This window comes from Fusarium proliferatum, assembly GCF_900067095.1.
Source record: "Fusarium proliferatum ET1 genome assembly, contig: FPRO_scaffold006, whole genome shotgun sequence".
NCBI lineage: Eukaryota > Fungi > Ascomycota > Sordariomycetes > Hypocreales > Nectriaceae > Fusarium > Fusarium proliferatum.
Window position 1 is genome coordinate 1,628,416 of NW_022194795.1, and position 23,976 is coordinate 1,652,391.

The 23,976-nt window shown below is 48.9% G+C and overlaps 7 protein-coding genes across 7 annotated transcripts; 4 read left to right on the forward strand and 3 right to left on the reverse strand.

The window, feature by feature from the left end:
- Positions 1 to 518: 518 nt before the first annotated feature.
- FPRO_09601 (uncharacterized protein) lies at positions 519 to 2,468 on the reverse strand (the record flags this gene model as incomplete). Its single annotated transcript, XM_031233010.1, has 8 exons — positions 519 to 709; positions 762 to 1,127; positions 1,189 to 1,283; positions 1,398 to 1,413; positions 1,475 to 1,930; positions 1,983 to 2,047; positions 2,105 to 2,353; positions 2,422 to 2,468. 8 exons carry the CDS (start codon positions 2,466 to 2,468, stop codon positions 519 to 521), a joined length of 1,485 nt encoding a protein of 494 aa, XP_031082890.1.
- A 2,476-nt stretch (positions 2,469 to 4,944) lies between these two features.
- On the reverse strand, positions 4,945 to 7,290 carry FPRO_09602 (uncharacterized protein; the record flags this gene model as incomplete). The annotated part of the gene is made up of 1 exon (XM_031233011.1): positions 4,945 to 7,290. One exon carries the CDS (start codon positions 7,288 to 7,290, stop codon positions 4,945 to 4,947), a length of 2,346 nt encoding a protein of 781 aa, XP_031082891.1.
- A 1,231-nt stretch (positions 7,291 to 8,521) lies between these two features.
- Positions 8,522 to 11,081, forward strand: FPRO_09603 (uncharacterized protein; the record flags this gene model as incomplete). The annotated part of the gene is made up of 6 exons (XM_031233012.1): positions 8,522 to 8,864; positions 8,906 to 9,149; positions 9,207 to 9,279; positions 9,325 to 9,633; positions 9,679 to 10,020; positions 10,074 to 11,081. The coding sequence occupies 6 exons, from the start codon at positions 8,522 to 8,524 to the stop codon at positions 11,079 to 11,081; spliced, it is 2,319 nt and encodes a 772-aa protein (XP_031082892.1).
- A 744-nt stretch (positions 11,082 to 11,825) lies between these two features.
- FPRO_09604 (uncharacterized protein) lies at positions 11,826 to 13,460 on the forward strand (the record flags this gene model as incomplete). Its single annotated transcript, XM_031233013.1, has 4 exons — positions 11,826 to 11,898; positions 11,962 to 12,083; positions 12,146 to 12,311; positions 12,358 to 13,460. The coding sequence occupies 4 exons, from the start codon at positions 11,826 to 11,828 to the stop codon at positions 13,458 to 13,460; spliced, it is 1,464 nt and encodes a 487-aa protein (XP_031082893.1).
- Positions 13,461 to 14,317: 857 nt separating this feature from the next.
- On the forward strand, positions 14,318 to 15,130 carry FPRO_09605 (putative OPI3-methylene-fatty-acyl-phospholipid synthase; the record flags this gene model as incomplete). The annotated part of the gene is made up of 4 exons (XM_031233014.1): positions 14,318 to 14,378; positions 14,454 to 14,493; positions 14,555 to 14,571; positions 14,625 to 15,130. The coding sequence occupies 4 exons, from the start codon at positions 14,318 to 14,320 to the stop codon at positions 15,128 to 15,130; spliced, it is 624 nt and encodes a 207-aa protein (XP_031082894.1).
- Positions 15,131 to 15,916: 786 nt separating this feature from the next.
- FPRO_09606 (putative methionyl-tRNA synthetase) lies at positions 15,917 to 18,015 on the reverse strand (the record flags this gene model as incomplete). Its single annotated transcript, XM_031233015.1, has 2 exons — positions 15,917 to 16,925; positions 16,985 to 18,015. The coding sequence occupies 2 exons, from the start codon at positions 18,013 to 18,015 to the stop codon at positions 15,917 to 15,919; spliced, it is 2,040 nt and encodes a 679-aa protein (XP_031082895.1).
- Positions 18,016 to 19,483: 1,468 nt separating this feature from the next.
- Positions 19,484 to 21,079, forward strand: FPRO_09607 (uncharacterized protein; the record flags this gene model as incomplete). The annotated part of the gene is made up of 5 exons (XM_031233017.1): positions 19,484 to 19,501; positions 19,642 to 20,037; positions 20,087 to 20,548; positions 20,599 to 20,755; positions 20,805 to 21,079. The coding sequence occupies 5 exons, from the start codon at positions 19,484 to 19,486 to the stop codon at positions 21,077 to 21,079; spliced, it is 1,308 nt and encodes a 435-aa protein (XP_031082896.1).
- Positions 21,080 to 23,976: the final 2,897 nt, after the last annotated feature.

Genomic DNA, 23,976 nt, shown 5'->3' on the forward strand with positions numbered 1-23,976 from the left:
TTAACATCAAGCAAGCACATGATCCCTTATCAGTCCAATGATGAGTCTGATGGACATGAACATGGTATAAAAAGTCCTTATTGGGGAAGAACTGGATGATAAAGTCATCAAAGAGCCTCCTGAGTTTCGGTAAAATTTACCTAAGTTTTTAATTACTATTTAGGATCAAAATTAAATATCACAGACAGATCAGACAATAATATTTCGAGGTAACACTGGAGCATTTGAGAAGGATAGTATAAATATACCAATATATATATAATACCCATGCTACACTAATCACCCATACTTGCGGATCTCTTCAGGTCACCCATTTCGACACAACATTAAGGCCCAGCCGGGGTAGGCAAGAGAACAAGCCTCGGTCTTAAATGATGAAAAGACTAAAGTAAGTAATTATTAGGTAAATTGTGCCTCAACTTAGGAGGCTCTTTGATGCGTTTATCATCCGGTTCTTCCGCCATCGTACTAATTGTCGGGCTAATAAGAGGCCATGTGCTTGATTCTGAGCTCGCTCCTCAAAGTTCCTGGCGAGGTCTCTCATCATGGGTATTTGTCACAGCAATGACACCGCCGTCCTTCTCAATATCAGCAGGAAGGTTTCCAAGAGCCCGATCACCAAACATGAGATCAATCTCCTCAAGAGATAGTCCCTTCGTTTCCCGAAAAGCAAAGATAAGGGTGGGTAGTGTGATGACGAGATTGAAAGCTGTTGGTGTAAGTCATATGACCAGAGAAAAGCTCCACGGGAGTTTACTTACCAACAAAGAGAAAATAGAACTTCCAGCCAAGCTCCTCGAGGGCAAAGGGACTGACTTGGTTCCAGAATGTGCTCACTAGCCAGTTGCCGATACCTGTGGCGAATGCGCAACCCTTTCCACGGATTTGATATGGCATAACCTCAGACATGTACGTCCATGATACAGGACCAAACGATAGCGAGAAGATGATTGTGACACAGAATAAGAAGGCAACTCCGGCAATACTCAGACCACGGTGTGAACCATCGACGTTCTGAGAGTTGACCGCACTCTCTAGGATGAGAGCAATGGTGATAGCAATAATGCCATAGATGAGAGGCCTCTTACGGCCGATCCTATCAGAGATAAATGTGATGAAAAACAGATCTCAAGAGTGTTAGTCTTTGAACAGAGAACTTGATGAAAGAAAATAAGATGCCGGACTTACTCGCAAGGGGACCGGTACAGTTGTAAATGCCTGCAACCAGAAGATTTGTCTTTCCGTTGATTCCGAGCTTCTCGTACATAATGGTTTGGTAGTAACTGTGTGTATCAGTTAGTAAACGCATACAAGAGGATCAAAGTTGAGGCGGGATCGAAATAAAGTCCAGAGATTGATACAAAATCAGTGATTCAAAAACAGGTTTAAAAGCTTACCCAATGACATTGATTCCTAGGACTAATGTCAGTTCATGCTCCTGGCACAGATGGCTCTCAGAACAGGGGCATCATACCAGTGAATTGAGTAAAGACTTGGACAAGAGTTCCAAGCATAAGGCGCTTCCTCCACTGAGGCACCTTGAACATGACCATCCAACCAGGCGCAGTTGCTGCCTTCTCAGCGTCAATTGTGAGCTTGATCTCATTGAACTCGGACTTGATCCATTCATCATTCGAGCCATCAAAGTGCAACTTTCGAAGGGTTCTCATCCCGTCATCCAACTGATCTGTCGCGATGAGATGTCGGGGTGTCTCAGGAAGCCAGAGCATACCCAGGCACAAAAGTGCAGATGGGAATGTTTGGAAAGCCAAGGGGAAACGCCATTGGAAAGATGAAGTATCGGGCATATGATGACTTCCATATCCAACCCATGTTGAGACGATGAAGCCTACTCCAATCATTTGTTGGGCGAGGCCGACAATGAGTCCTCGATTCTTGGGGCTGGCGCATTCAGATTGATAGACGGGAACTATACATCATGAGTAACTTAATGGAACTCACGAACCCGAAAATTGACTGACCACTCATAGAGAGCAAACCAACAGCGAAACCAGCGACAATTCGACCAATAAGCATCATAGCCAGACTATCACCCAGTTAGTGACTTCGTAGTAGTCGTACAAGTCCAACAACTCAAACGTACTGATAGGCCGCAGCTTGAAGAATACCGCCAACCGTGCAAATAGCTGCACCGATTCCGATCGTCTTTCTTCTGCCATACTTGTCCATAATGACTCCACCAAATAGGGCTCCAAATACTGCTCCACCACTGAATGTTGAGTTGATGGCGCCTATAATGGAGGACGTGGATGTTGTGTCAAAGTAGTTCTGGAAGTTTTTGCTTGCAATTACGTCTGTCATCACACCAGAGTCATAACCAAAAAGAAACGAGCTATCGATCAAAACAGTCAGTATATTCCCTGCAACTTCAAAGGGGACTTCCAAGTAACCTGTACGTACCCAATGGCTGCAAAGCAAGCCAGGCCGATACTGTACGCCTTGCCCATTTTCGAGCCTTGACCTATAAAGTCGTATAAGTGATTCGTAGTTCAATATATTAGACGATAAATAGCTTGTGAATTATATCTAATACTAACAGCGGACCTCTCACTATTTGTACGATCATCACCCCAACGCAAGGGCTCCATTCTCAATGCTTCATGTAGCATGTTGATCAATTCTAACTACACCCTGATCCTAAAAGACCCACGGCCTCTTCTTCCCCAGGGGGCCCCAAAGGCCATCTCCGAAACGGTCGTACTACTAGAGGCGGCGATATCACGCAAGGTCTACTGCTATCTCCAACGCATGATCAGTAACGGCCCGTCTCTACATCTTCAGCCCTGATATGACCTCTCCCCGGCTTCGGCCGAGGCTCAGATGGGACATGGCATGCCGAAAATCGTGATGCCGTAGAGTGACATGGTACCCCTGGTGCCATTTCTCGTCGGCTTCGAGCGGTCGGAGAATATACTACTAGTGTTCGGCAGCCGGCCCCTCGAGGCGGCGGTTAAATGGTGTTGAAGAACATCCAGCCTATGAATGAACAGTCTAAATTTCGACATGTACAAACGCCCCTAACCTGCCAGTAGTACCGTGTCGATACCTTGAGCAGAAACTAGACGATATAAAAGTCGAACTACCTTTTTGGTCGGACCATACACCACGATGTCATCGCCATTCTGTCAGCCATATATGTCCTTGGCGAACTCAAATATCTTAATGCATGGCCTTTAGTTTTTTCCATCCCGGCTAAATCTGAATGCAGTTGTCTACATGGAGCAGAAGAACTTGTAAGGGAACCTTTGATCCTTCGTGTAGTTGCTTACACCCGGACCAATCAGTGTTGTTCGGGGGTATTTAACCCGACCCGAGTTGAGATCATCGTCAGATACAAGAGGCAGGCTTTTTTTCAATTGTGATATGTATATCGACGATCTACTGAATGCACCAAGGCAAGGTTGGTGTTGGTTTCTGACGGAGAAATTACGCCGTTGTCAATACAGCCCTGGATGTGCTGTAACTGTCTGTCATGTAAACTTATGCTTTTAAGTAAGTACTAATCATGAGACAGAATGTACATCCGCTCGGTTATTCGAGGGATACTTATTTAAAAGGGGAATCAACCCGAGTCCTTCGGCTTTGGTGGTCTGCACACTCAACCTGGTCTGAATCATGGGAGGATTATGAGAAGGCTCGTGGGCTCATGATCATTAAATTCCCCACATACACCCTCCCCGTCAATATTGCGCCATGGCAATGTAACATAAAATCACAGTGCCTCTAATATGCATATTACAATGGCATATTTTGATCTTCTTTGCACGGCAGTTAAAGGCAAATGCCGATATTGAATATCTATAGGTTCTTCTGATATACTTGATTGTTGGTATAAAGACATATGTCTAGTTTCCATCTCATGTCACCCCTCTGGCTCCCAGTGGCAGATCATATGATGCCCACAAGGCCGTAGGTCTTCTACAGGAGTGCAATCCATTTTGTTCTACATGCTTCTGCGTGAATGCTCAGTGATCAATCACATCTCATACCACGGGTACGTTGCCTGTTCCATTTGGCGGATATAGTGGCAATCAGGTCACCGCTTATGATGCTGCATGTTAAACAACCGGATAAATTGAAGTAAGGTGAGAATTGCTCTACTTCTATCATTTGATCTGAAGTTCCCTGCTACGTTACTTGTCTAGATCCTTCGTACAATATGATTGCCCACTTCACGACCAAAAACGACCAACCAATCGCGACGACTATAGACCACTAAAATTACCATTTCGGGCAATTCCTAACCCCCAACCCCCGCTGGAGTCTCAGTGGGTGGAGCCTAAACGCGGACTCGGACTCAGTGGGGGATCACTGTGGGGTGGCCTCAGGGAACAAGACGTGAAGCTTCTGACATTTCCGTTGACAACCTTGGGTTGCCAAAAACAAGTAGTCTAAAGGCCACCCTAATATACTAAATTTGCCTAAGTCTATCGTAAACTTACTCAAGCTTTTTTGTCTTTAGGAGAGGTATATAGATTCTGCCTTTCTTACTTCCCTCGGGTTGTCGTATTCCTTGAGTCGGCAAGGATCATCATCAGATACAAATCTTTCAAGGAGTTTCAGAGGATTCTCACTAGCTCATGATATTTGTGGAATCTCCAAGTAGCTAAGTTTAGTGCTGACGAGCAGGCTTGACGTGTTCCAACCTCTCGGGACCACGGCACGAGTAACTAGCTATACCGGGGATATTTTCACCAGCTCCAATTTCCAAATACCCGGTCTTATAAATTGGTATTGTTGCAAGTGACATGTGATCGTAAAGACTATACTTATGAATCCAGCTCTGTTGTGGCTCTAAGGAACACTGCGAGACATGAAGTGAAAGACGTCACGTCGAAAGTCAAGAGCCGAAGCCCCCAGAACAAGTAACAGCAGTTTAATCAGGTTCTCTATGTATTAATTTGAGTCATGAAGTCTATTTGCCTATGACAGAGACTCAATCGAAACCGGGGCATCTGCTTCCAAGTCACGGCCCTTCTCAGTAACCTTGTAGTCACCCTTGAGTTTATCAGAACCCTCGAGTTTGCCATCCTGTCCCACAACAAGTTCTGCAGCAATATTTCCCTCGCCATCCATTACAGTAGTCTTGGTCCCAGGAGAAGTCTGATACAAGGCAACTTCAACATCTTTCACAAAATCGTATTCAGAACCAACCTCTTTGCGGCTGCCAAGCACAAGGATAGTGTTCTCACGGACGTACAGAGGCAATGTGCCGAAAGCGTGCTTCTCTTTGAACCATCCAGGGCCAGACTTGACTTCATTCGTGAAATAGGATGTCCATTTGCCCTTGGGGAGGTAAAACTCAACTTCGCCCGACTCTTCATAAATAGGAGCGGCAAGGAGCTGGGATCCGACCATGAACTGGCGATCAAGGTACCAAGAGGTTGGGTCTTCAGGGAACTCTAGTGCGACAGCTCGAAGAGACATTGGGATGCCACCCTCTATGGACGCAATAGCCTGAGAGAATATATACGGCATCAATCGCGTCTTGAGCGCCGTCCACTTAGACAGAGTCCTAGAGCAACCCTCCTCAGTGGTATCATCATTGTCAACTATCCATGGGACACGGAAGCAGTTGGAACCGTGCAGACGACTATGACTGCACAGAAGGCCCATCGCAACCCATCGCTTGTAGATCCACGGAGGCGGAGAACCTTCAAAGCCACCAATGTCGCAACTCCAGAAAGTAAAGCCGCTGAGACCCATTGATAGTCCACCGCGGACAGATTCAGCGAGAGCTTCGGGTGTAGACTCACAATCTCCACCCCAAACGAGAGGAAAACGCTGAGTTCCAGCACAGGCAGCGCGAGCGTAGAGTACAGCCTCGTTGTCGCCGTATCGCTTCTGGAGAGCCTCGTAAACAAGCTTGTTGTACAGGAAGGCGTAGTAATTGTGCATCTTGTGGGGGTCAACCGAGGTATCATGCCACTGAACATCAAGAGTGGGAATACGCTCGCCAAAGTCCGTCTTGAGGGCATCGACACCCTTGTCAAAGAGCCCGTTGAGACACTCGGTATACCAAGCACAAGCCTCAGGGTTTGTCACATCCAGAAGACCCATGCCAGCTTGCCAGAGATCCCACTGCCAGATATCACCGTTCTTGCGCTTGAGGAGATAGCCCTTCTCAGCAGCGTGTTTGAATGCCGCACCAGCTTGGCCGATATATGGGTTGATCCAGACGCAGACCTTCTTGCAGAGCCCACTCTCCTTGAGTCGCGATATCTGGCCCTTGGGATCAGGGAAACGCTCTTCATCGAAGATGAAATCTGTCCATCTGAAGCCCTTCATCCAGAAGCAGTCGTAGTGGAAGACATCGACAGGTGACCCACGAGACTTCATGCCCTCGAGGAATGAGTTGACCGTAGCCTCGTCGTAGTTGGTAGTAAAGCTAGTCGTCAGCCAAAGACCAAAACTCCAACTGGGAACTTTGTTGGCTTTTCCAGTGAGGACAGTATATTTCTTGAGAACATCCTTAGGCCCGTCACCGTAGATGATGTACATCTTCAACCTCTGCCCCTCCACAGTTGTTTGCACACGACAACACCTCTCACTACCAATCTCGAAATCTACCTTTCCAGGGTTATCCACGAAAACACCATAACCACGGTTGCTCATCCAGAAAGAAACGTTCTTGTAAGCTTGGTCGCTTGAAGTACCACCATCGGCGTTCCAAAGAACGACATTCTGACCAACTTTGTTCCATGCTCCAAAACGCTCGCCAAGACCGTGGACGGATTCGCCAACGGACAGAGTCGTTTGCATGAACATGTAGTGTTTGAAGTCGCGCATATCTCCGGTCTGCAGTGGTGTACTAGGAGCTGGCGAGTAGGCAAATCCTGTGCTACGATTGCCCAGGTTTGTGAGGTGCTTTTTGCCATCTGAGCTGTGGAACTTGATGTCGAAGTTATGTTGGTCAGGATGAATAGTGGCAGAGAGAACTCCAGATTGGATAGTAGTGCCCTTGTCACTCTTGACGATCTTCCCCTCAACTTTGGGCTGGCCAGCTGGGAAGAGATCAAAGTCGGGGCCTTTTCGTTGAGCACCGGCCCAATGTGTGGTCTCGATGGATATAACTCCATCCATCTCTGCTTTGATATCGATATCAAGCGTGGGCTGATTGAGGGTATCGCCTCGGGAGCGGATGTGCTTTACGGGACATAGCAGATTCAGGGCCTGTTGGTCCTTGCTGGGAGTGATCTCATAGACATCTTCGGCATACTCGGTGCGAAAGTCTTGGGCAGGCAGCCACATGCCATCGCGGAGATGCATTTTGGTGTTTTCTTGATTGAAGAGGGTATAGGAGGTATCCTGGCTCGATTGGCCTCTTGATGGGTGAAAGGGTGGATTGTTTCTCCAAGAAATAGTCAAGTTCTGGTATAAGAGAGAGTGTGAGAGTGAGAGAGTGAGAGAATGATATGGTGTTACTCTCCACTTCGACAATCCTCCATATCATGGAACCTCAAATGTATCAGCATCCCACTCCTCTCACGGTGACAATTCACCCGGAGCAGCCCCTCTTGACCCCACCAACTTATCATGACATTGTCCCCTAAGCGTCATTCGTTCAAGTCTGACAACGAGTTACACACATGATGTTCTTGGAGAGTTGCATCCCGTCCCCTCAAGGGTCCCCCTGCTCGATGATCAAGTGGTGGATAAATCAGCCAACGCTAGAGGCACACCCGGTTAAACACAGACGGGGCCCCTCTAGCTGCAGCCCATCGCGGGGTTCAGGGCCACTGTAACGAACGGGGTCTTCTGTAGTGGCACTGGATCTTCAAGGATGCATCGTTCGTTTCTGTGCGAGGTTTCTCAACTTGCCTTGTACCTACTAACGAAGACAACTTGTCCCACGAGCAGCCAACACCTACCTATTCCAAGATGATCTCCCTATCACAATTTCGTAGCTAGCTTCATCCATCCTCTTTAGTCAGTTCATCTGCATCGAAGCTAGGATATTCGGCTCGTCGTTCCATATACCGGCCCCCGCGCCCCTTGCTCACTCTCATCCCATATCAACTTAAAAACAAATCCACGAATCCCAATCTTTTGCCCGTCTCCTTCTTTGTGGCGCCCCCGCATTTCCCGGGGTCTGGTCATGATCGTCCTGTTCTTCGGCCATGAGATCCTAGAAGAGCAAGAAAGTTAAGAACCTCTATCCTAAGTGACAAAAATATTTAGGTAAACTTGGACAAACTTAGCATGAACTTGGTAGACCGTGAGATTGGTTAATATTGACACCTTAGGTATAGGTCTGACGTTTTCTTTCTCCCTGAGGATATCCTCAAGGGACGATCCATGGGTCAAGAGCCCGCAATTAAAGCTCATGCAATGTTACTGAACAGTAAGGTGCAATTTCGAGCATCACGAAGTGACGCAGTTCCCCCGTAGGCTACACGGTTAATTGTAAAGACAAGGTTCCAGGTTAGATATAAAACATGACGATCCCATCTCGTTCAGTGTATGGTCCGAGACAGCTTCTTCACCTTCGACTTTCGCAATGAAGCTCTCTGGCTACCTCTGCGCGGCAGTTCTGGCTTTGGCCGGTCAGGCTGCCAAGGGCAAACCTGTTTACAAGGACCCCAAAGCTTCTATCGATGACAGAGTTGAGGACCTTCTCCAGCGGATGACTATTCAGGAAAAGGCAGCGCAATTGATCCAGGGTGACATGACAAACTATCTCAATCTCACTGATGAGACTGTCAACAAGACTGGTTTGGCATGGAACTTCAAGTATCGAGCCAATTCCATCTGGACTGGCTTGTACGCGAATATGACTACTATCAAGAAGGCTGCTAAGCTAGGACAAGATTATTTGGCCAAGGAGACAGAGCTTGGCAAGTGTTATGCTTCAATATTGGGTTCATAGTCTAATGCTGAGCAGGTATTCCCGCCTTTGTTCAGAGTGAAGGTCTCCACGGAGTCTTGATTTTGAATGGGACAATTTTTAACAGTCCAATTGGCATGGGTTGCTCGTTCAACCCAGAGCTCATCGAGAAGATGGCCGATGTCATTGCAACAGAGTCTCGAGCCCTTGGTATCAACCAGTTGTTTTCTCCTCAAGTCGATCTCGCTCGAGAGTTGAGATTCGGTCGAGTTGAGGAATGCTTCAGCGAGGATCCTTATTTGTATGCTCTTACCACATCATGCTTCTGGCCACCTAGTAGTTACTAATTTCCGATTAGAGCTGGAGAAATGGGATATCGATACGTCAAGGGTCTTCAAGCAGGTGGCGTCTCGGCCATGGTTAAGCACTATGTAGGTCTGCGCCGTCACCATCAGTTCGCGTACTGACATTCAAAGGCTGCTTTTGCAACTCCAGAGCAAGGTATCAACACGGGCCCAGTCCACGGTGGTGAGCGAGAGCTGCGGTCTCTCTACCTCCCTCCCTTCAAGCGAGCCATCATCGATGGAGGTGCAACTTCAATAATGTCCTCCTACAACTCTTACGATGGTGTTCCAGTCGTCTCGGACTCTTACCTCCTCACTGATATCCTTCGAGAAGAGTGGGGTTACAAGTACTACGTTATCTCCGATGCTGGTGGTACTGCTCGTCTTGCTCAGGCTTTCTACGTATGCCCCCTCGAGGATGATGAGTGCATCACTCTTGAGGTAAGCCACCACGAGCTCATATCGGATGATTATTGACTTGTGTAGACTCTTCCCGCTGGTAACGATGCTGAGATGGGTGGTGGCTACTGGAGTTTCGAGATCATCCCTGAGCTCGTCAAAGCTGGTAAACTCGACGAAAAGGTCGTAGACACGGCTGTATCTCGTGTTCTTCGCTCCAAGTTTGAGATGGGTCTTTTTGAGAAGCCCTTCACTGGCGTCGCGGATGATAAGATCTGGGACTATGTCAACACCAAGGCCCACAAGAAGGTCGCACGCCAACTTGATGCTGAGAGTATCGTTCTTCTGGAGAACCATGAGGATATTCTTCCCCTGAAGAAAGATGCCAACGTTGCTGTCATCGGTCCCATGGCCCACGGCTATGTGAATGTGGGTATTTTCTGACTTTCTGGTGAACCATCACTAACTAACTCAACAACCAGTACGGTGACTATGTCATTCACACAGCCATGACCCGAGGTGTTACGCCCTACGATGGAATCAAGGCTGCTAGCAAAGGCAGAGTGACATTCACTCAAGGTTGCGAGCGCTGGTCCACAGACGAGTCTGGCTTCAAAGAGGCTGTCGCCGCCGCCGAGGCCGCTGATGTCGCCGTTGTAGTCGTCGGAACATGGTCTCGAGATCAGAACGAACTATGGCAAGGACTCAATGCTACAACTGGAGAACATATAGATGTGAGCAACTTGAATCTCATCGGTGCCATGCCCAAGCTCGTCAAGGCCATCATCGAGACTGGGAAGCCCACCGTTGTGGTGTACAGTTCCGGAAAGCCTATCACAGAGCCATGGATTTCAGAGGAGGCTTCTGCTCTTATTCAGCAGTTCTACCAGTCACAGGAAGGTGGTCATGCTCTGGCTGATGTCCTGTATGGAAACGTCAACCCCTCGGGCAAGCTCTCCGTCAGCTTCCCCTACGATGTCGGCACCACACCTATCTACTACGACCATCTCAACTCTGCGCGCGCCTGGCCAAACCCTGGTAAGATTTATGAGAACGGCACCCTTAAGTTTGGTAGCAACTACGTGCTTGAGAACCCTGAGGCCCTCTACACATTCGGCTATGGTTTGTCATACAGCAAGTTTGATTTCTCCAAGATCTCCGTGTCCAAGAAGAACGTCACTGCGACCGACTTTGTCACCGTTTCCGTTGACGTGAGCAACAAGTCCAAGCGCGACGGCTCTGAGGTTGTGCAGTTGTATGTCAAGGACATGCTTGCCTCTGTCGATGTTGCGCGATACCAGCTCAAGGGTTTCAAGAAGGTTGCCGTCAAGGCTGGCAAGACCCAGACCGTCAAGATTGATCTCAAGGTTGAGGACTGGGGTCTATGGAACCGAAAGATGAAGTATGTCGTGGAGCCTGGTGATTTCACTGTCTTTGTAGGAAACTCGAGCGAGAACTTCAAAGGCAATGTGACCGTCACAGTTTCGTAGATCCGTTTAGATTAGACACCCAATCACGTAACAAGGCTTGTCAATTTATTTATTTTCCCCAATTGAGTTCATCACATCCATGCAGTCATACAACGTTGCACAGTATATTGTGGCGTTGATGTGCCTGACACCGAGTCATAATTGCTTGCATGACATGTTGACGTATTGCAGATTGGTGACATTTTTGTTGTTGTAGCTCACTCTGGTGCAGTCAATTGACTTATAAAATAGTACTTTGATCCTTCCGGGCGATTGTTAGCATGAGTTCATGCGATTCAGATAGTTGGGTAGAATAGGCCGAGTCAAGCTGCGAATCTTCAAAGAATATCACCCAATACAGCAATGAAACATGAATCAGAGCCATACATTGGCTTATCTCTTATCGTAGACGGTCAGGGATTGCTTTATCCGGCACCGGCTTTTTTATCATCCGCGCAATGACCAATCAGAATGGTCTGCGCCCGGAAATGTGGTCATGGGCTACGGGAAGGCGGGCAGCCTCGCTTCTCGTTCCAGCTTCTCCTCGTCGTCCCAGCACAGTCAATCCAAATTTGCTTATGGTTAGCTTTCCTGCGTCAACACGACTTTTTTTCACGGACTGAGACTCAGCCTTGTACTGGGGCGCTACCAACAATATTTGAGCGTCTTTTTTTCTCCCTGGACGCGCCTGAAAGGCCTGCGCTCCCTCGCCGCTTCGCCCACAACTCCCATCGATTCGACACTTCATTCCACCCTGTGTCCGCCATGGCGTCGCAACAGATTCTCTTTGCCGAAACCATAGCGGGTATGAAGAAAGCATTCAAAAGGAAATCATATGGTACGAAAATCTCATTGCGCCTTTCGCGATGAAGGGATTGACAGCTGACCATCTACCCAACAGAATCCGACTCAGACTCCGAGATCGAAAGCTATAGCAATCGCGGGAACAAGCTCAAAAAGCAGGCACGGTTTGCCCGTCAGGGGCAATTGGTCCCAAATAATGGCCCAAGTTCGTATAAAGAGGTTCGTTTTTTTTTTTTTTTTTCTTGACAGATCCTCCCAGGCCAGCCTCTGACTTCTGCTAGTATGTCGAATACGGTGGTGTCCGACGCCCGATCCTATATCGCAATCCCCCATTAGTCGACGAGGAAGGATACGAAATAGATAGCGACGATGAAGATGAGGAGCGCGTTCAAGAAGCAGAGGCCTCAGCGGCAGAGATGAACCCTTACGCCAACATACAAATAGAGAGTAAGTCAACAATCACGCATTTGAGTAGCAGGGCTAACAGGAGTAGATATCCTTGCTCCACTTACTGCATCAACCGCGTTACCGACACACCCGACCCTATCGAAGCCCTTCACGTCCAAAACCCTGACTCGACTTGTTGACCAAAGTTGCGACATAATGCGCAAGGAAAACCGGTCTCTGTGGAGAGTCAGACATCTCCTGACATCGCTCTGCGGCGACTACACATGGGTCCCATGCGAAATGATGGTTCGTCCGGCAGATGTTGAGCTCTATACAGACAACCACACAGCGCAACATTTGTTGGCGCTATCCCAGGCGATATCGGCGCTTCCCAGAATCACCAACGGCGCCGCACAACAGGCCAGCGGTGTCGAACAAGCAAATGCTGTACCAGACACAACATTCGATGGCGAGCCCACGGATAAGGACCCAGCAGAGGATGCCGATATAACCATGACGGACGCTGGAACTGCCGACCCAGATGATTCTCTCGTAGAGGATGCCGACGATAACGCAAAGGTTGAGGCCGAGAAGGACGGTGCCGGAACGGCTTCGAATATGCACAATGGCGAGCAGTTACCAGCTGCACAGACCGATAAAAGAGATTCCATGGGTGAAGCGACAAACGGGGTCAATGACCATACAAACGAACAAGGGACGAATGAGATCGAGGTGACCAGAGCTGAGGCCACTGCGAAACCTTCAGGCAGCGATGCACATCAACAAACGGAATCGGCTGAGACAATACGTGCAGATGTGTCCATGATATCCGACGGGGACGATGACTTCATACATCCCATGTTTCTTGCACCTTCAGGAGCAAGACCAGATCGAGACATCGGTTTGCCGGACCAAGAAGCGGAAGATATTCGACGATTACTAGCTCTCTACGTGCAGAAGCAGGAAGAGGTGTGTAGAGGGGCAAAGAGGCTGTTTCTAGGACTCCTCAAAGCCGAGCAGATGCGGAAGAATGTACTCCACTGGTCCAAGGCAGAAGCTCATTCAGGGCTTAACCGAGACATGTCGGACGGGGAAGATTGGTACGACAAGGAGGAATGGGGTCTCACAGAAGACCTCAAAAAGGGGCAGGATGAAGAGGAAGAAGATGTGCAGACAACTGGTAAAAAGACGAGAAACCGACGTCAATAGCTGTTGGTTTCTGTGTTCTTTTTGATGGATGATGATGACTGAGTTGACTTGTTGGGGTTTTTGCTTTGGGCGTTTTAAGGCTGGCGTTTGGAATAAACCGCGAGATGGGCCTTGATGCCAACCGCAGTAAGCGTATTGTTACAAAGCATTGATAGATATGAATATTGAAGCATATGGTCTAGTCAGTTAGGTAGTTAGTGGTCATACCCATAAGATTCGATTCGACATCTGCCTGCTGTGGTCCTGGGCCTGGGCCTGGTCCTGGGTGAGCTAATGAGGCTTTCTCTCGGTATAGGTTGAATTCGGCAGATTGGGTTACTTGCCTCGATTTCCCGGCTACAGTGCAGGGATCTTCCGTATGGTCAGGTTCCATGGATTGGATGATTTGGCTTGGTTTGTGGATGGTGGATCAAAAGACGCAGTCCTACATAATCCTCCAGGGCTCCCCCAGTTGACCCTCTTCTGAACGGAACCGTGGCTCTCCACTAATTCCGGGCTCCTCTCATTATGACGGGGCCGGGCTCTCTCCTCTTCCGCTTTCCACTCTCTTCCATGTGACAGCCCAGACGGGACACGACAGCTACAGGAAGGTAGGTAGGTAGGTACCTGAGGGAGGGTACCCTAGCTCCAAGCTGTCTTTCTCCAAGCTCTCTCTTTAATTCTGTTTCTTCTTTCTTCTAATATCTCAACAGTTTATTCTCTCAACGGCAGAATTACAAATTATCTGCAGTCATCTTTGAACCCTCTCCCTTCTGTGACTCTACCGTGAACTTGTTACGTCAGTGATCACGACTTTTGCCATTACCTCACTCTCCCTCTTCGTGCCTGCTTGCTTTCTTGGTTACCCAGCTGTCATCATGGCTCTTGGTTTGCAAGACTTTGTCAACTATGTCGACTATGACAAGCAGAGCTTGTACAGTGAGTATCTACCAACTTGACTTGATCAATACCAACGATTACTTGAATCTGACTCAAGCTCTTTGCTTCTTCCAGTCTCTGCTGCCTCCATCGCCTTCAACCCTCTCTTCTGGAAGTGAGTTCCAAGCGTTCATGTGACGTTGTACCACCAATCACTAACTCTTCTTCTTTTCTAGCATCGTCGCCCGCCAAGGTATGCAGCTTGCAGCTATACGGTTCATCTTCGACTAACTTGATCGCTGAAAGAATACCACAACAAGCTTCTGACCAAGATTTTCGGCGGTAACTCCCAAGTTGCTTGCTATGCTCTTGCTGCCACTATCTTCTCTCTCGGTATGATTCGCGACTTTATCTTCAAGACTGCCATTGCCGAGCAACCCACGCATCCCGCTCTTGTCACCGACTTCATCCAGGCCGCCGCTGTTGCTCTTTTTATCGTCGGTAACGTCCTGGTCGTCTCTTCAACCTGGCGACTAGGCATTACTGGCACTTTCCTCGGTGACTACTTTGGCATTCTCATGGACGAGATGGTGACTGGCTTTCCCTTCAACGTGACCGGCTCTCCTATGTACACTGGCTCTACCTGCAGCTTCCTCGCTACCGCCATGTGGTATGGCAAGCCTGCCGGTGTCCTGCTCACATTGTGGGTTGATGTTGTCTACAGGATCGCTCTGAAATTTGAGGACCCGTTCACTTCTGAAATCTACGCCAAGCGTGAGCGTGAGCGTGCTGCTGGAAAGAAGTCCAACTAAGCTCCCGAATTCTGTCTAAGCTCTCCCAAGTAAACGACAATAAGAGTCACAGGACAGCATATTAGCGCCTCATGAAACGTTATTAAGGCCGCGCAAACGAACGGAGACTGCCAGACAGCTCCATCTAGTCGAATAGTGTACCTACACACCGAGTCGACAAAGAAAGCTACGCCTTTCAACAGGCCAGGTGCCTCTCAACAGGCTTAAGGAGTTTTCGGATTAAACATACAGATACCACGTCCTTGCCGACATGAAATAGTTGAAAGGCATAAGGGATTACACTTGATTTATATAACAATACCAAACTGAGCATTCGCAACCAAGGCCATATACATGGACGACTTTTTCTCCACTACTCAAAAACGGATAGCAACCGTCCTCCTTTCTAGACACCACGTCTGTAGACCTACGCATGGCCCTCATCTGAAGTCTTTGATTTGAAGCATTTCTGCGTTATGGCCTAGTTTCTCTAGATTGCATGGCAGGGAAGCTGCCCTCGCGTGTGTGTCTGAGAAGATTGGCCAACATACTACCTTGAACACATGAAGGCGCAGGATAGAGTCTGAAGAGAAACTTGACATACCTAAACTTCAAACATATTTTACACTTAGCTCATAATCTAGTCATTCCTCATAAGTTGATTTGAGAATCTACTTTACAGTTCGACAACCCTTCGAAACAAGCTCGGCAACCTATGTTCGTTTCTAGCTGCTCCTCATGCACCGTCCATACCCAGTCAATTTCTTTTGCTAACGCCAACTCCGATTCACTCTGGTTTACATGCATCTATGTCTCAGAGGGTTTGTTGTCGGGGAGCAAGTCAACAGCAGAGGCCTCAACAGGCTTCTTCTCCTCCACAGGCTTCTTCTCCTCCACAGGCTTCTCCTCGGTAGAAGCTTCACCTGCCTTCTCAACTTGACGAAGAGCGAGCTTCTTTTGCTTCTTCTTGTCCTTAGCAGCCTTCTTCGCCGCCGCCTTCTCCGCCTCGAGGGCCTTTTGCTTTCGGATCTCCTCACCACCAAAGGCCTCACGCCACTCATCAAGCTTAGACGCAGGGATCTGTGTGAAGAGAAGCTTGGGCTCGCCAATCTTTTGACCGGGCTTGACGAGGTCTCCTGACCATGTTTCAGGAATGGAGATCAAGCCAGGGCTGCCGATCTGCTCCAGGATGGCCTCGGAAGTAGAGGGCATATAAGGATGAACGATGCTTGCAAGGAGCTGGAGGTGGTTGATACCGAGACCAATTACAGCAGCGCAACGGTCTGGCTCATCGGCCAGAAGCTGGTTGTTCAGCTTGCTGTCCTGAAGGAGCTTGTTTCCAAGAGCGGAGATGTGCATAACAGTGGCGAGACCAGCACGGAGCTTGATGGCGTCGAACTGTGAGATAAAGGTCTTGAGGGCCTCGTTCACTTCCTTCTTGTGCTCCTCTAGCCGCTCGTCGGTGTATTTTGTGTAGTCGGGAACGACGCTATCCAACTTGGCCTGAGTGAACTTAAGGATTCGTTGGTTCAAGTTACCAAGGTTCTTGAGAAGATCGTTGTTGTTGCAGTCAATGAACTCTTGCCATTTGAACTCGGAGTCAGCGGACTCGGGCCGTCTGGATAGCAGGTAGTATCGCCAAACGTCAGGATCAACGCCAGTCTCCTTAGCAGTGTTTCCAAAAACTCCAACGCCGCGGGACTTGCTGAACTTTCCGCCCTCATAGTTGAGGTATTCGGTTGTCGACATCTTGTGTACCTTGGTCCAGTTCTCTCCTGTTCCAAGTTGAGAGGCAGGGAAGATGATAGTGTGGAATCTATTGAATTGTCAGCACCTTCTCGACATATCATGTGGATTCTCAAAAAGGTCACATACGGCACATTGTCCTTGCCCATGAACTGATAAAGCTTGACGTTCTCAGGGTTCTTCCACCACTTCTCCCAGTTCGTGCCATCCAAGTTATCGCCATCGACCAAGTTCTTGGTAATGGAGACGTAGCCAATACAAGCATCGAACCAAACATAGAAGACCTTCTCTGCATACTCCTCGTTACTCAAGCCTTCGAGATCCTTGGGAATAGGAACACCCCACTTGAGGTCTCGAGTGATACCACGGGGAAGGAGTCCCTTGTCGATCCATGACTGGGTGATGGAAATACAATTTGTGCTCCAATCTCCCTCCTTGCTGCTCTTGTGGAACCAGGGAACGAGTAAGTCCTTAACCGCATCTAGACGAAGGAAAAGATGCTTCGTCTTTCGCTTCTCGGGAGTGGTTCCATCGACCTTGCAGCGGGGGTTGATCAGGAAACCAGTCGCTTTAGCTTCGACGTGGTCATCATCAGAGGTGCTGGGCTCGCGCTCGGGCTCAAATGGGTCGAGAAGACTACCGCATGCATCGCATTGATCTCCACGGGCTCCGAGGTCATGGCAAATGCTGCATTCTCCCTCGACGAATCGATCTGCGAGGAACTTGCCGTGTGCAGGATCCGAGCAAAAAGGTTGAGTAGTCTCTCGCTCCTCAATATAACCATTCTTCCAAAGCTCCTTGAAAATCTGCTGCACAATCTGCGTCTGTTGTTGGGTGGGCGTTCGGCCGAAGATGTCGAAGTCAATTCGGAACCAATCGTAGACTCCCTTGTGAAGGGCGTGATACTTGGCACAAAGGTCGGCGGGCGAAAGACCTTCCTCGAGGGCCTTCGTCTCAGTAGCAGTACCGTACTCGTCGGAACCACAAACGTAGATGGTGTTCCAGCCTCGCGCTCTGCAATAGCGAGAAAAGACATCGGCGGAGAGAACACTGCCGATGATATTGCCCAGATGCGGAATGTTGTTGACGTAGGGAAGGGCACTGGTAATTAGGATGTTGCGCTTACCCTCCTCGGGCAGAACGGGTGATTTTGAAGCCATTTTCGGCGATCTGGTATATCAACTGCTCTAAGGATACTCTCGATGATTTATGAGACGTCCGGTGTTGGTTGTCTTTGTCGGTTTGTGAGTCACAGAGCTGCGATAACGCCTTTGACAGTCAAAATTCGTAGCTGAGGTGCGATGGCGGGGGCGGGGGAGGGGCGATTAGAGAAGTCGCCGGACAGGTCTAGGGTAGCCAGAGTCGAGGCAAATGTGTGTACCTAAGGTAAGGGATATTGACAGATGGAGCTGTATTATAGGAATCCGAATGATGCCTGACTCATTCAGCAAGTAGGAGTCATGGCATAAACTCTTTTTTTTGGGGGGGTTCTTGGCAAAATGCCACTCCCTCATGTCTAGCCTAGGGTTTGTGATAGTCAGCCCTGACGATGCCTGCATTGATGTAGAGCAGATGGGCATCATGAGTTCCACTGGTTCAGTGTGGAACATCCCCTCTTAATGTATTATGCTCGGGCGCAACTGGTGCAAGTCCTCCAGCTTCACTGCCAAGGCTTTGAACGGATAAACTAAAGCATGCTCACAGCCATAAGGTCCTAGACAGGTGTTGATCAGCAAAGCTTAGAGCAAGACTCTTCATTGACTCAATGCTCATAGATAGCTGGGTACCTAGTCCTAGAGCCAAATTTGAGGGCGGACTGCTATAAAAATATCAAACTGTTCGTAATATTCGCTCTTACAAAGGTCTTTGCTCGAACTTTGTCCGGCTTCCTGCAAACTCTTGAGATATCTCATTCTACCAGGCCCAGAGCTTGATGTACCAGAGGTAGGTATGACACAATCCCAAGCTACCGTTGTGATACGATGAGTCTCTACTGAATTCGCCTGGGTCAGATTTCCACGCAATACCAATAATCCTCCATAAGTTTGATATTCGTTTCATAACCTATCACAGAACCTTGTCCAACTCTAATTGGACCTGTAAAGACCCCTTTTTCGGCTAGGTAACCTACCACCGTCCACGACTTCCTCCCATCCCGTCTTGACGACGGGAGTGACGACAGAACCCCACCGAACCTGGGAAGGAGCCCCGCGTCACGTCCCACTACCAAGCAACAGAACAGCAACCCCGCCATACCTGAGCCACAGCAGGAACGAGTGAGCGCCTGACTAAGGTACCTACCTACCTTACCTGATAACCTGTATTGACATCCATTCATTATCTGGCTGGCAAAGAATCTCATGATATAAGATATCTTTAAACCTTCTCACCACTTACCTACAATATCTCAGGCCATCTCGGGCCTCTTCGTTTCCTCGGCACAACGAGCTCAGCGATCGTGTCGACTAGCCCCGCGCTGCTTTGTCTACTATCAAGTCGTCAGGCACTCAAAGCTGCCAAAGCTACCAACCGCACTTGAGATAGCATCATCGTGGAACTTGACAACCTGTGTCGCAGAGCTACAGGCACGGCAGATTATATATATAAGCCACGACAGTATAGCCCATCATGAGCATGTTCCAATCGGTAAGATCCTTCCGCCTTGTCTCTGAAGCAAGCAGTTTCCGCCCAATTCGGACATTACTTATTGATAGCTCTCATGAGCTATTTACATGTCACCAGAGTAACTCCAATTCATAATAATGTATTTACTGACGTCCCAGTAGAAAAAGCCGTTCTCGGCGGTAACTGTAACCGTTGAGAATCTTACCTCCGAATCATATGAGGAGGAAGATCTCAGCGGTATCCCTGAGCTTGTCGAAGTCATTACCCTACAAGCTACGGGCCCTAGTGAAGCAGCTCGAGCCATTCGAAAGAAGCTTAAATACGGAAATGTGCACCGCCAGATCCGTGCATTGGTCATTCTTGACGGTCTCATCCAGAACGCTGGTGAGAGGTTCCAGCGAACCTTCGTGGATGAACCCTTGCTTGAACGTCTGCGTGTTTGCGGTACATCTGACCTGTCTGATGTTGCAGTGAGGAACAAGTGTAGGGAGCTCTTTCGTTCATGGTCACAGTATGCTGGCAGGCCAGGGCTAGACAGTCTCGCACGACTTCACAGAGTAAGTCATTCTAACACCATATTTCAACATCGAATGCTCAACGTTGCAGGAACTACCCAAGAGAAAGCAAGCTGTTACACAGGAGAGATCTCGAGTCCTGAGGGAGACAGAGGAAAATCCATTTGTCGACGACGAACAAGAAGCTGCGGCAAAGGCGGCCCGTGATGCTCGGGACGCTTCAGGCCCTTCGAGCTCAAACCCAGCATATGGTTCAACATTCGGACACTCTTCTACCAAATCTTCCTCGGGGCCCAGTGCTTTCTTCGGTAGCTCTAAAGACAAGAAGAAGGAGAAAGAGAAGGATAAGGCGAAGGGGAAGCGAAAGCCTTTCAATCTTGAGGCTGAGAAGGAGCAAATGAAGTCTGTCATTGCTGACTCCTCCATAGCAGCAACGAACTTGATGAATGCGCTTCAAAGCATTAACCGTGAGGTGGAGCGTATTTCAGAGAACCAGACGGCAGTGGAGCGCTTTGAAGCTTGTAAACTTCTTCGGCGCAAAGTACTTCGATATGTGAGTATTCATTTTGATTGTGAGAAAGTCTCGGAACTAATCATGTACAGGTTCATCATGTGGAGGAGGAGCAGTGGCTGGGAGGATTACTTCATGCTAATGATGAGCTTGTCCATGCTCTCATGTCTTTCGAACAGTTCGATCGTTCGATTGACGCGGATAGTGATTCGGATGACGAACTTGCCGAACAAGCTCATCTTTATCGGAGTAGGTGTTGACTCGGATTCTGGCAGGAATGCAGCTGACTTCTTCACAGTGGCTACAATTAAGGGCAAGGAGGCCATGGCCAAGGCTGCCTCTCAGTCTCCAACCGCCTCGCAGCCTCCAGACCTCTCCGAGCTAAACATTTCAACACCCGTTCACGCAGCTCCTCCTCGGCCACCACCCATGTCCAAGCCTCACTCAAACCCTCCCCCTCAACCCCCAAGGCCAGTTGCAGCTCCGCAGGATGAAGATGATGAAGACGATCCCTTCGGCGATTCTCATGCACTCGAGACACCTATGCACGAACGTGACCAGCCTAAGTGGTAGACGTGGGGTCTAAAGACCAAGTCAAGTCGCGTCAGGCACATAGTCCTTTATAAACCGAGCAGATACCAGCGCGATCCAGCCTGTTTCTCTTTTGAATCCAAACTCTTTTACTCACCTCCCAAAGTGATTCCTCATTGAGTGAACTGAACAGCTACATACAGCTTTTACTAGTAGTACGTGCGTGCTAGGTCTAGGGTATGTGTGAAACGACTAGAGTGACAAAGCCCTGTCAAATGACAAAGCCGATGCTCAATTTGAGAGAAAAATATACGTAGTACGTCAATTCAACATATTATCAATCCCTGGTTTTATATATCATATTTCTCTTGCGAGAGAATTCATTAAGTAGGCAATGAATAGTGAGGGTATGGGTATGTAGTGAGATCACTTTTCCTATGTCTAGGAAATGGCTTCCTACGATACACACCACAGTATTTCAGAAACGGAACGATAAGCACGGAGTGGCATGTACCACATCTCTATACTGCACTATCCTACCTAACCCGGGAAATGTTCGTCCATTGCCACAAATATCCCTCCATGCTGGCTAAGCGTCAGGCACACAGAAACTGACCCATTTCAAGACCCCACGATATCGGGTCTCGACTTTCCGCAGGGTATGAGATCTTACTCTGGATCAACTACCGGTACCTGTTGAAAGAACCTTAAGGAACCGCGGGTCTTATCGCCCCGAGAACTTCCAGACCGCCCTCATCCAGGACGTGGTCTGACACGGCGGTGTCGTACTGCACACTCCCCGGATATGCAACGCGTGCAGCCAGAATGCATGGATGCGGAGTGCAGGGCAGACCGTTAATCTCCACGATGCAAGCAATAGGATGCAATCGACAATCTGCTATGGCCCGCCGGATCTTGCGGTCAGTAAAGCAAAGCCAACTCAAGGATCACTCTGACAGAACACCACCACGCAACAGTAAGGACAATCCGGTAGTAAAAAAGCAAAAAGAAAAGCAAGCAATCGAGAACCTGCAGATCTGGCACAAACGAGAGACGGCCCGTCTCTTTGGCGATTCTCTTATTACTGAGGGTGATCTGCGCAACCGGTCATGATCCTTACCGCACATTGACCACTAACATCTGCCTGCCGTTAAAGGGCACACGAGAAAAAGCAACGACGAGTCGTGGATGCAGATCTAGGTGTGCTAAAGACTGCTGGGATCCCCTCGTGGGAGGGAGGGGGCTTGTCTGCTGTGCATTCATCAATATGGCGGTAAACACTTGCACTTCGTCGACCGGCAGTGACAGAGCAGCGAGGATGCTACACTCCAACAAATGTCGAGATAGCACGTTCCTGAACAGTTGGCCGAAGCTTTGGTGATCGACATATCCGTCTCGCTTCCCAGTGATGCAACAGGGCAGCTTGACTTTCGATTCACAGATCTTAAAAAACGCATTTGGTAAGGGTGCATCGGTCCTCTGAGTTATTCACGCAACATGGCCTGCTTGCCAGCAAAGCCAACTCGCTGGTTCATCATGCCAGGACCAGGCCATTTTGGTTGTTGTCACCGATCAAAGTGGTCCGGCCCCTGAGAGTACGGTCAAGCTCCGGGCTGGTTCATACTCGCGACTCACCTCACCTCACCTCAGCTTGATTTGCCTTGAGCGCAAGGGAACGGTGAGAGGATGGGACAAACTGTCGAGGACCACAAATGCGGGAACGCGCAGGCATGCGTCCGTACTCAAACCGCGCCGACGGCAATCTCAGCCCGGGCCACCAGACGAGTCCACCCACCCGTGGAGTATGCTATGCAGAGTAGTTAATCAAGAGGCTACAAGGAAATTATAAACAGCAGCAACCACGACAGGACTAGTCCACATGATCGAGGACCTTATTGCTGATAAAATTGGCGGCCTCAGTTATCGTCTCCTCTTCATACAGCCGCCAACGTAGCAGACTTACCTACCTAGTGCGAAGAATCCGTGTTATCAGTCATTCTGACCACGTTCAAGACTGAGTTGGTGGGTGGTACACAAGAGCTGATAAATATCTCATTTCTCCCGCATTTGTAGCGTCGTATTTGGGGAACATGATGAACGAGACCTGACGTGAATCACAGCACAATTGACTGATATCGAAAGTAACCCTCGTGGCAGCCATGGGCCAAAGTCATCCCTGCCTGCATTGGCCCTGACGGGTGTTGGCGTTGTGGAGGGAGGGGAAAGTCTATACATCCATACCTGCATTTCAGCCCTGGAAGAATTGGCCGACCATCCCACGTCACCCACCCTCTGAGGCTTGGACCTACACTGCTCCACTGCTTCTGGAAGGCTTCCATCAATTGTTTCATCGTCTGTGATGGCGAGCACGGTCCTATGGGCTTTGGCTTGGTTCAGTTCAGGGTCCACCCTGGGACGCTGCAGGACAACGGTCAGACTCCCGGTTGGTCCTGGTGATACAAAGATGGAGCAGAAAGCAAACTGAAATCCATGCGTTATGAAAAAGACGCACTCGATGCATTCGTAGGTGGGCTGCAATGTACCTGAACTTACACAGAGATAACGACGATGCGTTTTTCACCTCAAAGCCATTTGCCTTCTGTGTTGCATCCCAAGATTCCGCGCGAGCCTCGATGCTTCAATTTTAAGTTCAAGGTTACTTTGCAGCATGCACTGCAATGTTCCAGTTGTTAGTTGCTGGGTTTGTTCCGTTGCAGACGCGGTGAAATGTCGATCACGGGGCAGTTCGCGCAAACCAACGCCCCACGAACCAACTTTAGGCTGAGTCATTGCACGAGTGCATACGTATAAACGCCGCTCTGTGACATGAAAAGAAAAGCTCTGATGAGATCGACGAAGGGCGTAGCGATGGATATGCGACAACCGAGAGCCTTGACCAGTTGTGTTTTTCGGCCATATGCGGGAGAAGCATCAACAAG